The following is a 15,920-nucleotide window of genomic DNA, read 5'->3' on the forward strand; positions in this document are numbered from 1 at the left end:
GGGTTGGGCCTGGGTGGGATTGTGGTCGGTGCAGACTCGATGGGCCGAATGGCCTCTTTCTGTACTGTAGGGTTTCTATGATTTCTTTCGATGATTCTATTGGACCTGCTGAGATTTTCCAGCATTCTCTGTTTCAGATTCCAGTAGCTGCAGTAATTTGCTTTTTGCATCTCTTTTGCAGACAGAAATGTGGCGGGCTGTTTAATTAGCTGAGCAGTGTGGTTGGGAGGGAGCCTGCCCCTTTAAGGGGACGCCTTGGGATTTCCTCTGCGGCTGGTCTGTTTCAGCGGGACTGGCGCTATTGTCATTTCAGTGGCTGCTGTCTGTGAGCATCAGTGAAGCAGACATCAACGCTGGAACTTTTACACACACAGCGAGAGAGAGAGAGAGAGGGGGGGAAAAGCACAAAAGCTTTGGATTGCTTAGAAAGCCAACCTGCAACAAAACCCAAGCGAAGAAGATCTAACTTGAATGAACAGTTGCAGAAGTTCAACTTAATTCAACAATCAAACCTACTCCATCACTGAGAACTGAGGACGATGAGGCTGTTGGTTGCTGTTTGTTTCCTCGGTGAGTCTGTCGCTATATTTTGTGTTTTATTTGAATAATTATTGGGGACCGGGTTTGAGGAATGTTCTGAGTGGGGAAAAAGAGCGTAAGCTAATCAGGGTAAGGTCGCCCCATATCTACACCCCAGTGAGGCTATTAAATCGCGGTTGCAACTTGTCTGCGAGGTGCAGGGGGGAAATGGTAACTCTATTCATCCTTCAGAGGCATTTACCATGGTGCTACACATAGCGAACGGAGGAATTCTTCGCGGCAGGGTGGCTACAAGTGGTTGGGTTGATGCCACTGGGGTACAGTTGCAAATTTCTGCTGCAAATTTCCGTAAATTAATATTAATGAACAGCTAGGACACTTGCAAAGCTGCCCTTTATGCCATAGCAGTTTGCTTCTTCTGACTCGAAGGCTGTGACTGAATATTTCACTTGTCCTGAGCATTCAAATGTATGTAAATTCCCACTGAGTTCTCCCTGCACTGGAGTCCCACTCCCCACCGTTATCCCTGTCCCTCAGTCCCTCACCACTGTGCAGTAGCCCCAGCCTCCTGGGAGGGTGATGCAGCCCCAGTGGTCAGGAGCTATACTCAGGACTAACTGGCTTGCCCGCAATGGTGTTGAATGGAGAGTCCGTATCAAACTCCTGGAGTTCCCTCCCTAACAGCACTGTGGATTTATCTGTACTGCACTGGCTTCAATGGTTCAGGAAAACAGTTCACCACCACTTTTTTGAGGGCAGTTAGGGTTGGCTAATGAATGGTGGCCGAATCAGCCACATCCAGCCATAGAATCATAGGGTCCTATCGTGCAGAAGGAGGCCTTTCGGCCCATCGAGTCTGCACCGACCACAAACCCACCCGGGCCCTATCCCTATAACCCCATGTATTTACCCTAGCTAGTCCCCCCTGACACTAGCTTGGCCAATGCACCTAGCCCGCACATCTTTGGACTGTGGGAGGAAACTCTGCCCACCCAGAGGAAACCCACGCAGACACGGGGAGAACGTGCGGACTCCGCACAGACAGTGACCCAAGCTGGGAATCGTCCCTGGCACTGTGAGGCAGCAGTGCTAACCACTGTGCCACCGTGCCGCCCCTTGAATATAAAAACAAATCTGCACACAATCAATCTCTCTTCCGCCACAGTGTTCTGGAGGGAGAGGCTAATACTTGGGCTGCTTTGGCTGGGATTCTGTGGCCATTCACGTCTCGCTGCCGCTGCAAGCGAGGATAGAGAGTTTGGCGCTCAGCCAAATCCCCGTTCTCTGCAACGGGACCGGAGAATCCCATCTGCGTGAAGGGCCAAAGAATCCCACCCTTTGTCTCAAGGCCGCATTGTTTGGTAGCACGGTTCATTTTTGTTAAGTTCTACCTTCATCATCACCAGCTTTTCCAACTCTGGGTGGGCATTTAATCGTATGAATTCCCAGCTCCAATTGCCCCACCCAGTCAAACAGATACCACCCCAACATTCCCTCCCTTCCCCACACCTCTATCTGCGATTTGGTTTTCTAGCTATGATGGACCTGTTGGACTTTAACCTGGTGTTGTGAGACTTCTTACTTGGTTTTCTAGTGCAGTAAACTGAGCAGGCTGGGGCTCTTTACTGGATCAGGAAGAAGGCTGAGATGAAAGCAAATTACTGCGACGGCTGGAATCTGAAACAAAAGCAAAAACTGCTGGAAAATCGCAGCAGGTCTGACAACACTGTGGGTGTATGGAGAGAGAATAGAGCTAACAATTCGGGGGAGTTTTCCTGTCCCATCCATCATGGAAATCGTAGCAGGCGGGGGGGGCGGCGGCTGGGGGGAGACCATGCAAAGGTCTGTTGACCTCGGGTGGGATTTTCCGGTTTTGGTGCAAGCGCGGCTGGAAAATCCCGCCCTTCGAGTCCGGATGACTCTTCATACGACAGGCCGAGGGGTGGTTGAGTTCTTTAAAATCCTGAAGGAGTTTGGCAGGAGAGCCGGAATCTTACCACCATTCACTCCGGCGGGATTTTCCCACCTTGCTGCAGGGAACGTAGATTTGGCAGGGTGCCAAATTGTCCATCCTTGCTGCAGTGGGAGCGTGAGCAGTTGGTAAGATCACGCCCCTAAAGTTTCCACGTGTGATGGAGACTAAAATTAGAGGCCTTGAATATAAGACAATCCCAATTAAATCCATTAGAGAATCAGGGGGAAACTTAATTACCCAGAGAGTGCTTAGATTGTGGATCTTGCTCCCACGTGGAGTAACTGAGAGGAATAGCATTGATGCATTTAGGGGGAGGCTGAATGAGTACAAGCGTGAGAGAAGGAGAACTGTGTGATCTGTTGGGTGTGGGAGCTGTGCTGATAAACTGAGGTGAAGAGGGGTCCAAGGAGGCTTTTGTGGAGCATAATCACAGGCAGGGATTAGTTGGGTTGAAGGTCCTGTCCCTGTGCTGTAAATTCTACAAAATGTTCAAAGGCCATGAAAAAATAGACTTAAAAAAAAAAATGTGTCAGTGATTTTTCACCTGTATTGCTCACAGCGATGTCCTGAAGAGATTAACACTTCCTGGTGACTGCAGCATATATGCAGCAGTGTGGCCCCAGTTTAAACCAGTAGTTTGCTACAGAAATGAGATTGTCGAATGAGGAAGACTCCTACTTAGAAAAGCTCCTGGTGGGATTTTTGGATATACCAAACTCACGGAGCAGAAAGCTCAATATCAGGTGGTCACAGTTCTCACAGTGTCCCAAGTACTCTCCGCTCCCAAATACTTCACAATTTTGATTTATTATTGTCACATGTAATGGGATACAGTGAAAAGTATTGTTTCTTGTGCACTATATAGACAAAACATACTGTTTATAGAAGAGAAGGAAAGGAGAGGGTGCAGAATATAGTGTTGCAGGTACAGATAAGGTGTAGAGAAAAATCAGCTTAATGTATGGTAGGTCCATTCTAAAGTCTGATGGCAGCAGGGAAGAATCATAGAATCATACAGCGCAGAAGGAGGCCATTCGGCCCATCGAGTCTGCTCCGACCGCAATCCCCATAACCCCAGGCATTTACTCTAACTCGTCCCCCTGATACTAAGGGGCAACTTAGCATGGCCAATCCACCTAACCTGCAAATCTTTGGACTGTGGGAGGAAACCGGAGCACCCGGAGGAAACCCACGCAGACACGGGGAGAATGTGTAAACTCCACACAGAGTGTGACCTGAGCTGGAATTAAACCTGGGTCCCTGTTGCTGTGAGGTAGCAGTGCTAACCACTGTGCCACGAATGGTTTATTTTGAAAACTTTTATCCTTTTATATCTAGCACAAGTGAGTTTACAACATGCGGGACAAATGAATTCTTTTTTGAAACTTTTTCTCTATTACTATAGTGAGAGTTTTCAGCAGTTCAAAGCAAAATAAGAATTGATGCCTTCATCAAAATAACAGAAAGTATTTGATATGAATGTGTGAGCGGATTTTCTGCTAACATCACAAATCTCTATGGTGTTACTAATGCACTGGCAGCAATTTCAAGCCATTATCTGCTGATTGTGAAGTTGGGGGAGCCAGAACTAAGTTGCATCAATGGGTCTAAGTCCCCAAATATTAAAATGGTTTTAATATTTAAGACTGCTGTCCTCCTCCATGGCCTTGTACCATTTCCCTAAAATTGATTCTGATTCAGGCAATTTTTGCACACTCAAACTACAAGGGGCAAAGGTTCAGGGTAGGTTTTTATTTATTAGTGTCGTGTAAATAGGCTTACATTAACACTGCTATGAAGTTACTGTGAAAATCCCCTAGTCGCCACGCTCCGCCACCTGCTCGGGTAAAGGGAGGGTGAATTTAGCATGGCCAATGCACCTAACCAGCACGTCTTTCGGGGGAAACCGGAGAAAGTTGAGAGGAGACATGCGGGGAAAGTTTCCCACGCAGAGAGTGGTGGGTGCTTGCAACGTGCTGCCAGAGGAGGTGGTGGAAACAGGCACATTAGCAACGTTGAAGGCGGATCTTGATAGAACATAAACGGGAGGTGAACAGAGGGGTGGAAACCGGGTATGGGCAATAAGTAGTGGGTCTAAGTAAGGATTGGGAATCGGCACATGCTTGATGGGCTGAAGGGCCTGTTCCTGCACTGTTTTGTTCTTCGTTCAATGCATGGGCACACTGTGCATCTAATGATGAGGTGAAAAAGCTACGTTTTATCACAGGCATCTCTGTACCCTGATTCAATTCACTCTTAACATCTGCGGCATGGGGGTTGATAGGAAATGAATAGCCATTGCACCTTGCTGGATTCTGGGCTCTACCAGCTTTCAAAAGGCCGCAAACACTTTTATTGAGAGTATATTCACCGTGATTGGGAATGCCTTCAGTGATCGATAGCTGGAATGTGTCAGAAAGATACTACGCTCGAGTCTGCCTATTATCACCTCATCTACGGCCTTTGAACAGAATCTGGGTCATCCCAAGGCACAATGAATAATGTGTACAGGCATGCAGCTCTATTTGGACTCTCATGAGGGCGGCACTGTGGCACAGTGGTTAGCACTGCTGCCTCACAGTGCCAGGGACCCAGGTTCAATTCTGGCCTCGGGAGACTGTCTGCGTGGAGTTTGCACGTTCTCCCCGTGTCTGCGTGGGTTTCTTCCAGGTGCTCTGGTTTCCTCCCACAGTCAAAAGATGTGTGGGTTAGGTTGATTGGCCATGATAAATTGACCCTAGTGTTAGGGGGATAAGCAGAGTAAATATGCGGGGTTATAGGAATAGGGTGGGATTGTGGTCGGTGCAGACACGATGGGCCAAATGGCCTCCTTCTGCACTGTAGGGATTCTGTGATCTTATGACTATCATCACTTGTGGGGTTCACTCCACCCCTGCCCTAAAGTTTACATTTTGTATTGTTCAAAACAAACATTTCCTGTTCAAAATTCGATTGAAAACTGACAGTGGGATGTGGACAGACCCACCGGCTGCTAATCCGAACTGAAGTAACCCACAATAGTTTAATTCCTTCAACGCCACAGGCTATGATTTTGGGTTTCATCAATTTGTTAATGATTTTATGTCAAGTGGAATCAGTATGTTGCGATAAGCAAATCCCCGACACTCACACACATTCCTCGTGAGTGAGTGAGTGAGTGATAGATCTGGCCCGCAGTCCGCAGTAATGGTACCACATTAACGGATTGAGATTGTTTGGGTCAGCCACCTTATTAAACACACAGAAACCCATCCTAATCCCCCAGACTCTGAGAAACAAAGCAGCTAGATACCCATCTAAAGAAGGAAGAATTTGCATTTATATAGTCCCTTTCTAAACTTCAGGACACCATTAATTGCTTTACAATAAATGACTTACTTTTGAAATGTTTGATTTGATTTATTATTTGACACAGTGAAAAGTATTGCTCCTTGCGTGCTTTAGAGACAAAGCATACCGTTCATAGAGTACATAGGGGAGAAGGAAAGGAGAGAGTGCAGAATATAGTGTTGCAGTTACAGGTAAGGTGAAGGGAAAGATCAACTTAATGTATGATAGGTCCATTCAAAAGTCTGATGTCAGCAGGGAAGAAGCTGTTCTTGAGTCGGTTGGTGCGTGAGCTCAGACTTTTGTATCTTTTTCCCCGACGTAAGAAGGTGGAAGAGAGAATGTCCGGGGTGCATGGGGTCTTGATTATGCTAGCTGCTTTCCCGAGGCGGCGGGGAGTGTAGATAGAGTCAATGGATGGGAGGTTGGATTTTAGATATAGTGGTGATATTTAAGCACAGCAAGATCCCACAAACAGCTTTGCGACAAACAACCAGATCACCTGGGTTTTTTTTAAATTTGGTGTCTGCTGAGGGCAGGTCAGGAAACCAGGAGAATCAGCCTGCTCCTCATTAAGTGCTGTGCGCGACCTTCTGCATCAACCACAGAGAGAGCACATGCAGCTTCGGTTTTGCATCTTATCCAAAGGACGGTACCTCAGACCTTGCAGCACTCCCTCAGTACTGCCCTGAAGTACGAGCTGCGATTACGCGCTCAGCTGTCTGGAGTAGGGCTTGGACCCATTCCTTCCAACGGAGGAACAAGAGCATTACCACCGAGCAAATCAGAGTTTATTCTCTTGTTGTGGAGTGCATAAGGTTGGGATGAGTGAGGTATTTTTGGGTTAGGGAACATCCCATTTACCCCAAACCCCAGATTATCAATTAAAATATAAAGTTAAGGTTTTTGGGGTTGGACAGAGAGAGGACCTGTCCCATTTTCTTCGTGCTCTGCCACTTTTCTTTCAGCCCACGTCCAACCTTTGTTGCCCCCTGTGAAGCCTTGTCCTTATCTTGTGGCTTGTTGTCTTCTTGTCTCCTGGGCCTTTTTCTTAAATAAAGGGTTAAGGGAAATATACGTAAGAAGAAAGACCTTGCATTGAATAACAAGGATAGTTGTTATTAAACTACTGAGATCAGGAAAACGTCCAAGAACTTGAGAAGTCAGGGACGCATTACCTAGCAGGAATAGATGATTGATAACTGAAGAGAGTTTAGGATAAAACAGATAGCACCCACAGAATTAAGCATCTTCAGTAAATAAGGAACAAAATCTGGCACAAAGCTGTTGGCATCAAAATCCTAGATTGAAGAAGCATCAACGGTTAGATACATCCTATCCCAGGACACCTAGCAGGAAATGTTTTTGATCCAGCATATCCTTTCCTTAGAACTTTCAGCAAGGCCACAAACGATGCATTTAGAATCTTGCTACAAATAGCAAGCAGAGGAAATCTTCTTTCCGCCGATGCCCTTCCCACCCCCATATTCCTCCACTGCTCCCCACCGCCAGACCTCAGAAATATACAGTGATCATAGGAAGTAGGCACGCAAGACACTCCACTTTGCTATAGATAAGTATTACCACCTAACATCCTCTGAAGGTGGTGTCATGAATCTGCCGAGTAACAGCAGTAGCAAGAATTTAACAAGGCCTAATAGAATGTGATCGGCCCAGCGACAGGTAAAATCTGCCTAGCGACAGCAATAGCCAGCATTCAAAAGATGTGATTTTTCCCAGTAACGAGATTAGCAGATATCTAGATAGAATCAGGTGTAAATCACCCTATTAATAGGAAACAGCTTACCTAGATGACTGAGGGATCAGTAGAGGTATACCACATGCTAATTTCTGGAATCAAGGAATTTGAGAGATGCAGGCAGCCAAATGCACAGAAGGAAAAATCAAAGAGGGAAAAATGGTATAATTGCCAACACCCTCAGAAGCAGGCAGGCCAGTTTGTATCGAACAGCTTGAGAAGCCAGTCCACAACTCTCAGCCAGGAGGCGAGGCCCACATTTAATTCTTGTGCTGATGGAAGTGCAGAAACCTTGGTGAATTAAGTATCTTCGCTGGACCAGGATGCTCCCCAGACTTTATCGTCAGCCCTGTATTGTGTGGTAGACACAAGCTGGATTTGGGAAGGGGAAAATCTTAAGGAGTTCAGGAATCATAGATATATTTTGGAACAAGGGGTAATTTCTACATAAACTGTATGTGTTTAGTGATTCACACACCTAATTGTCTTCGAGTATTGTAGTCGTGTTTGTGCGTATTTGTCTTTTCTTTAATTAAATAAAAAGTCTTTAGTAATTGTTACATGGCAACTGCACTGGGGTTTCACGTGACTCCTCACACCATTCCAAAGCATCGCAAACCAGTGTATCAAGTTGGGACACCCTCACAGATCACATCAGTGTGGTTTATGACAGTGGACGTGGGCTTGGGTTTCACGAGTGGCCAAGTCTTCATGAGTGAGGGGTTTGTTTTAGCAGTAGCTACAGAGACTGGTCCAGCCTTCTCCTTGATGGTCATACCTGCCTTTTAGTGTTTTTGTTTAATGTAATGCATGTATACGTGTTTGACATGTTTGTGAAATGACAGTTATCATTTGACATTTGGTGCTTTGTGTAAGGCAGTTGAGGATTTCACTGAAGAAGCTAAGATATTTTTATTACCGCCTTGACTTTGTGTCTTTTGTTGCCTAAACCTTGGCTCAGTGGTAGAACTCTTGCGTCTGTATTTTGTGGGCTGTATGCCAATGTGTTGACCAAATGATCTAGACTGATTCTTCAGTGTAGTCCTGAGAAAGTGTTGGATTTGACCCTGGACTATGGGGATAACTCCCTTGCTCTTCTTCAGAATAATACCATAGGATCTTTTACATCCAACACAGAAGGCAGACAGAGTCTCAGTTTAACGTCTCATCCAAAAGACTGCACCTCTAACTGTGCAACCTCAGTACATAGCAACATAAGAACTAGGAGCAGGAGTAGGCCATCTGACCCCTCTAGCCTGCTCCACCATTCAATAAGATCATGGCTGATCTTTTTGTGGAGTCATCCACTTACCCACTTATCATAACCCTTAATTTCTTTACTGTTCAAAAATTTATCTCTCTGTGCCTTAAAAACATTCAATGAGGTAGCCTCAACTGCTTCACTGGGCAGGGAATTCCACAGATTCACAACCCTTTGGGTGAAAAAGTTTCTCCTCAATTCAGTCCTAAATCCTCTCCCCTTTATTTTGAGGCCATGCCCCCTACTTCTAGTTTCACCTGCCAGTGGAAACAACTTTCCTGCTTCTATCTTATCTATTTACTTCATAATCTTATATGTTTCTATAAGATCTCCCCTCATTCTTCTGAATTCCAAAGAGTATAGCCCCAGTCTGCTCAGTCTCTCCTCATAAGCCAACCCTCTCAACTCCGGAATCAACCTAGTGAATCTCCTCTGCACCCCCTCCAGTGCCAGTGTATCCTTTCTCAAGTAAGGAGACCAAAACTATACTGCACTGAAGTGTTAGTCTAGATTTTGTGTTCAAGGATGGAATCGTAGTGGACAGGACCATGCAAAGATCTGTTGACTTCGGGTGAGATTTTCCGGTCTTGGGGCGAGCATAGATGAAAATTCCCGCCTCAAGTCTCTCGACCGTGCCTTTGGTTTATAACTTTCTGATTCAGAGGCGAGAATGCTACCTCAGAGGATGGAACATTGATCAATCCTTTTGGATCATTCCGCATTCCTTACCACGTGGCCCCTGCCTTTTATTTAAAATCCACCCACATTTTGTTTTTAATTAGATGCCACACACACAATTAACGGAAGACCCATGAGAGGACTCATTGGTCGAAAAGTATATTGCCAAGCAACACGAAAGGACTTGAGCCTGAAGTGTGTGTTAGTTCTCAGAGAGTTGAATAATCCTGCTACAACTCAAAAGACTTTCAACAGCTAGACTCAGACTTTCCTTTTAATCTCATCCTCTCTCCCATTCTGTGCAGCCTTGGCGTTGGCCCTCTGCCAAGTTATCTCAATTTGAAAGGAAGGTAATCAGAATAGTAAACAATATTCCAGGTGGCGGGTGGTCTAACAACACCTCTTGAGGCTTGGACCACTTGTAGCCAATGGCTGAAGCTCCATCTATCTTTCTGGACTGTTTGATGTGGCCTGGCCTTGTAACAGATGCCAGATATGTCAGTACATCCCAGCTGTGAACTGTATTTCCCCCGTCTTTAGAAAAGAAAGTTTACAAGTTTACAGCTTTATTTTTGGTAAATTTTAAGGAACTCTGCTCCAGGCTACGATGACTGTTGCCCTGTTGGATATTTCTCATCCAACTTCAAGCCCGTCAGTCGACAATCTGCTTGAATAAAGGATATGAATCACAGTGGAAAATACATGCGTGTATGGTCAAAAATGGAATAAATTCTGAATTACCCCAGAGGGCACAGAGTCATAGAGGTTTACAGCATGGAAACAGACCCTTCGGCCCAACTTGTTCATGCCGCCCCTTTTTTTCAAACCCCTAAGCTAGTCCCAATTGCCCGCATTTCATAGAAATCATAGAAACCCTACAGTGCAGAAGGAGGCCATTCGGCCCATCGAGTCTGCACCGACCACAATCCCACCCAGGCCCTACCCGCTAATCCCTTTTTTTTTTTACCCGCTAATTTACCCGCTAATCCCTCTAACCTACGCGTCCCAGGACTCTAAGGGGCAATTTTTAACCTGGCCAATCAACCTAACCCACACATCTTTGGACTATTTGGTCCATATCCCTCTATACCCATCGTACCCATGTAACTGTCTAAACACTTTTTAAAAGACAAAATTGTACCCGCCTCTACTACTACCTCTGGCAGCTTGTTCCAGACACTCACCACCCTCTGTGTGAAAACATTGCCCCTCTGGACCCTTTTGTATCTCTCCCCTTAAACCTATGTCCTCTAGTTTTAGTCTCCCCTACCTTTGGGAAAAGATATTGATTTCTAGCTGATCTATGCCCCTCATTATTTTATAGACCTCTATAAGATCACCCCTCAGCCTCCTACGCTCCAGAGAAAAAAATCCCAGTCTATCCAGCCTCTCCTTATAATTCAAACCATCAAGTCCCGGTAGCATCCTAGTAAATCCCTTCTGCACTCATAGCATCTACCTATGGAGACATGTGGCTGAATTTTATGTAGAGGCTGGGGCCTCACACACCGACTGAAAATTCGGGGAGTGACCCCACCTCTGCCAGCCCTGGAAGCCGCAACTGGATTTCACGGTCGTCAATTGCCTGAAATTGTGGCTTCCACCCCCACGTGGGAGGACGTCACACCTCCAGGAACTGCTGACCACTTAGGTGCTTGGCATCTCTCCAGTGCCACTGGGAGCAGAGACTGCAGCAAGCCCTGAGCAGGCTGGACCGGAAGGTAAATGGGACGGCCTCAGTGCAGCCAGTCAGGTGGGCACCGGGGGGTGGTGTACACAGAGCAGCTGAACAGGAGGGAAGCCATCCCACCCCCAGCTGCGCCCACAAGCAGGCCACCAGGGTTTACTCGCGACGGCAGGAGGAGGCCCTTAAGTCACCCTTAATTGGTCGCTTAAAAGTCTTAATTGGTCCTAAGGTTGGGTGGGCCACCCAAAACCTGCCCCACCACTGGTACAGAGGTGCACAGGTAATGGGCAGAATGCTCCCCAGGCAACCCACCCTCAAACTTGATTGGGGAGCGAAAGTCCAGCCATGGAAGTGATCAAGATTGCCAATTGTAGAATCCCTACAGTGCGAAATGAGGCCATTCAGCCCATCGAGTCTTCGCTCTCCAACAGAGCATCTCTCCCAGGCCCTATCCCCACATATTTAGTCTGCTAATTCTCGTAATCCTGGGACATTAAGGGATAATTTATCATGGGCAATGCACCTAACCAGCATGTCTTTCAGACTGTGGGAGGAAATCGGAGCACCCAGAGGAAACCCACGCAGACACAGGGAGAATGTGCAGACTCCGCACAGACAGTGACCCAAGGCGGGAATCGAACCAGGGTTCTTGACACTGTGAGGCAGCAGTGCTAACCACCGTGCCATCGTTATATCCTCAGTCAACCCTTATTCTCCAGATGCAGCATGTTCTCAACATCCCAAATTGCTGGGAGGTTAGCAGTCAGCAACAATAATTTGTATTCATATAGTTGCCTTTAAAGTAGTAAGACCTCCCAAGGTGTTTCAGAGGAATGATATCACAGAAGGTAGACACAGAGCCACATCAGGAGATATTGGTACAGGGGACCAAATGCTTGGTCAAAAAGGTAGATTTTAAGGAGTGACTTAAAGGAATAAAGAGGTTGAGAGTGAGGTTCTGGAAGGGAAATCCAGAGTTGAGGGCTGAGTCAGCTGTAGGCACGACCACCCACTGTGGAGCACAGAAAACTGAGAGGCCAGAATTGGAGGAGCACCATGATCTTGGAGGATGATGAGGCTGGAGGAGGTGACAAAGATAGGAAAGGGCAGGGGTTGAAGCTATGGAGGGACTTGGACATAAGTCCGAGTTCATTGCCATAGCACATGGAGCAGGTCACTGCATGGCAACAGGAGACATGCAACATGTACAAGAACAAAGAAAATTACAGCACAGGAACAGGTCCTTCGGCCCTCCAAGCCTGGACCGACCATGCTGCCCGACTGAACTAAAACCCCCTACCCTTCCGGGGACTATATCCCTCTATTCCCATCCTATTCATGGATTTGCCCAGGTGTCCCTTAATACTCACTATCGTATCTGCTTCCACTACCTCCCCTGGCAGCGAGTTTCAGGCACCTATCACCCTCTGTATAAAAAAACTTGCCTCATACATCTCCTTTAAACCTGTGCCCCCTAGTAATTGACTCTTCCACCCTGGGAAAAAGCTTCTGACTATCCACTCTGTCCATTCCCCTCTTAATCTTGTAGACTTCGATCAGGTCACCCCTGAACCTCCGTCGTTCCAGTGAGAACAAACCAAGTTTCTCCAACCTCTCCTCTTAGCTAACGCCCTCCATACCAGGCAACAGTCTGGTAAATCTTTTCTGTACGAGTTACCCTAAGATGGCTCCTGTCTGTGGTGGCACAGTGGTTAGCACTGCTGCCTCACAGCGCCAGGGATCGATTCCTGGCTTGGATCACTGTCTGTGTGGAGTCTGCACGTTCTTCCCATGTCTGCGTGGGTTTCCTCCGGGTGCTCTGGTTTCCTCCCACAGTCCGAAAGACGTGCTGGTTAAGTGCATTGGCTGTGCTAAATTCTCCCTCAGTGAACCCAAACAGGCACTGGAGTGTGGCAACTAGGGGATTTTCACAGTAACTTCATTGCAGTGTTAATGTAAGCCTACTTGTAACACTAATAAATAAACTTAAATCTGAACATGCTACGTGTAGGCACTGGCACTATGCCAGGGCTGGGCAGCACATCATAGTTCATATTAAAACAAATCAGCTGTCAGCCCTTGAATAATTGTTTTTTTTTTGTGGGATTCAGGAGAATTAAGTCTCCTTAAATAGTTTTGATATTTTCACTTGGTGCACTTATTATTTTAGTAATTGCAGCAATTTGTTTTTCTTGAATCTGACAACTTGCAAAGCAGGACAACAACAATTTAATTTAAAAAAGCGAGACAGAACAGAAGGTTCCAGAATTTATATATTAATATTTTTCATGGAGATGATTGGAACCGGGTTGTCAGAAGTGGAAACAATAGATATCCGCATCAAGGAAACAACCACTTTTCCTTTCTTGGTTTATCTGGGCTACAATTCAAAACATATTCCGAGTATAACACACATTTTTAAAGTACTTTTTAAAATTATTAAATATGTTTTTCGGAACCTTTAATTTTTGATGCAGTTGGAGTTCCAGTCTGGTGATTAATGAGATAGGCCTTCTTCGCAAACAATAGATTTCCACATTCAAAATTTCCACTTCCCACTCTTGGCTTTTTCTTGTGTCAGTAATTCCATGCCCCGATATGAAGGCCTTGCTGGACTTCTGTTCGTCAAAGATGGGCATGTGAAGTTAGGTGGCAGATCAGACACGATCTCTCTGAATAGTGGAAATGGTCTCAAGGGGCTGAATGGCCTCCTCCTGTACCTTTGCATCATCGCTCAAAATATGTATAAAACTTACTGCTGTTTCGCTATATTTGTCGTCAGGGTGTTGGTGAGGCTGACATGGTCTTTTTTCTATTGGTGATCCCTGGTTGCCTTTGAGGGTATGAAAACTCAATTGTGTTGATCTGTGGCATGTAAACCAAAGCAGGGTGGGTTGGCAGGTTCTAGTCCCTGAATGAACCAGTTATTTTTTTTTACAACAATTCTTATGGTCCAAAGATGTGCGGATTGGTGCATTGGCCATGCTAAATTGCCCCTTAGTGTCCCGAGGTGTGTAGGTTAGAGGGATTAGTGGGGTAAATGTGTGGGGTTACGGGGTTGGGGCCTGGATGGGATTGTTGTCGCTGCAGACTTGATGGGCTGAATGGCCTTTTTCTGCACTGTAGGGATTCTATGATTCTAATTTAGCTGGTATCAACTCATACGTTATCAGTGTTTGTTTGAATTCAATGTCAAATCTTGCTATGGGGGTGGGATTCCTAGTAATAAATCACTTATACATTCCTGAAGAGGAATTTGTCTTAGGGCCCATCTCTCATTTGGGTTTACCCTTAACAAAAAAAGAGCTGCATTTATATGGCATCTTAATGTGTCTCTCACAAATATCTCAAGACATTTCATATGCACTGATATATATTGAAGTGCAATGAGTGGGGTTCTGTAGGCAAACCACTAGCCACTGTGCACACAGCAAGATCCCATGAACAACAATAAGATAATTGGGTGGCACATAACCCACTGGTTAGCACTGCTGCCTCATGGCTCCATGTTCAATTTTGGCCTCGGGTGACTCTTTGTGCGGAGTCTGCTCATTCTCCCCAGGTCTGTATGGGTTTCCTCACACAGTCCAAAGATGTGTTGGTTAGGTTGATTGGCGATGCAGGGTAAATATGTGGGGTTACGGGGATAGTTAGGGCCTGGGTGGGATTGTTGTCGGTGCAGGCTCGACGGGCTGAATGGCCTTCCTCTGCACTGTAACGATTCTATTAGTTGAGGGAGGAATGTTGGTCAGGACCCTGAGGAGGTCAGTAAGGCCATAAGACGTAGGAGCAGAGGTGGGCCATTCGGCCATGACTGATCTTGCATGATAATCTTCAACTCCACTTTCCCGCCTTATCCCTTCATTCCCTTACTGATTAAATATCTATCCATCTCAGCCTTGAACATAGCGAACAACCCAGCCTAAACAGCTCTCCGCGGTAAATAATTCTACATAGTTGCCACCCTCTGAGAGAAGAAATAGACTGGGACAGACACTTGGAAGTTTTTGTTTGACTTCTTAACTGAAGGTGGCAACACCCCCCCATTCTAAATGGCAAGTTTTTATCTTTCGAGACTATAATGAGCATCATGAGGTAATTAAACCAAGTTGGGTGGGTGGGAGGACAGAAACAGCACAGTCAAATTTCATTCAGTGCAGAGGAAGGCCATTCAGCCCATCGAGCCTGCATTCACATATCATCCAACACATGTTTGTGGATAACAATCAGGTGCAGGAACCCTCGGTTAATCATTTCTGTTCATAAGCCACAAACACTGAGGCCTGTTATAGTAGGCCCCGACACTATCCCAGCCAAGATCAGCCGAATTCGAGCCTGGGAGCTCCAGTTGTATGTCTTCTTTTGTAAAGGTGGCGTTATCAACACTCAGAGTTCTGTGTTAGTGCTGATTCTCGGACAGAAGGCAGTCCTGGCACCTTTATACTCAGCTACGGCATGTGTCGCCAAAATAAAGTAACCCCTCATTCTAAATTTTTTAATATCTAAAAAAAAATCAAGAACCATCTTTGTGGATTTCGAGACAATGTGGTCTGTGTTCACCATGTTGAACCCTTTGTAAAATGGTTTCTGTTCCATCATGTTAACTCTGCGATTGCACTAGAATGGCGACGGAGAAGACTTAAGAGGATGTTACTGGGACTGGAGAGTGTTCATTCCGAGGAAGAATCAAACA

General features: G+C 46.0%; 1 protein-coding gene across 1 annotated transcript in view; it reads left to right on the top strand.

The window, feature by feature from the left end:
* The first annotated feature begins 313 nt into the window (after positions 1–313).
* Positions 314–15,920, top strand: part of podxl (podocalyxin-like) — a 151,893-nt gene continuing 136,286 nt past the window's right edge. The window contains exon 1 of the mRNA XM_078235828.1: positions 314–570. Coding sequence (XP_078091954.1) covers positions 540–570 — 31 coding nt within the window. The 5' untranslated portion in view covers positions 314–539. The remainder of the gene's footprint in view (positions 571–15,920) is intronic.

The sequence above is a fragment of the Mustelus asterias genome, chromosome 19, assembly GCF_964213995.1.
Source record: "Mustelus asterias chromosome 19, sMusAst1.hap1.1, whole genome shotgun sequence".
Taxonomy (NCBI): domain Eukaryota; kingdom Metazoa; phylum Chordata; class Chondrichthyes; order Carcharhiniformes; family Triakidae; genus Mustelus; species Mustelus asterias.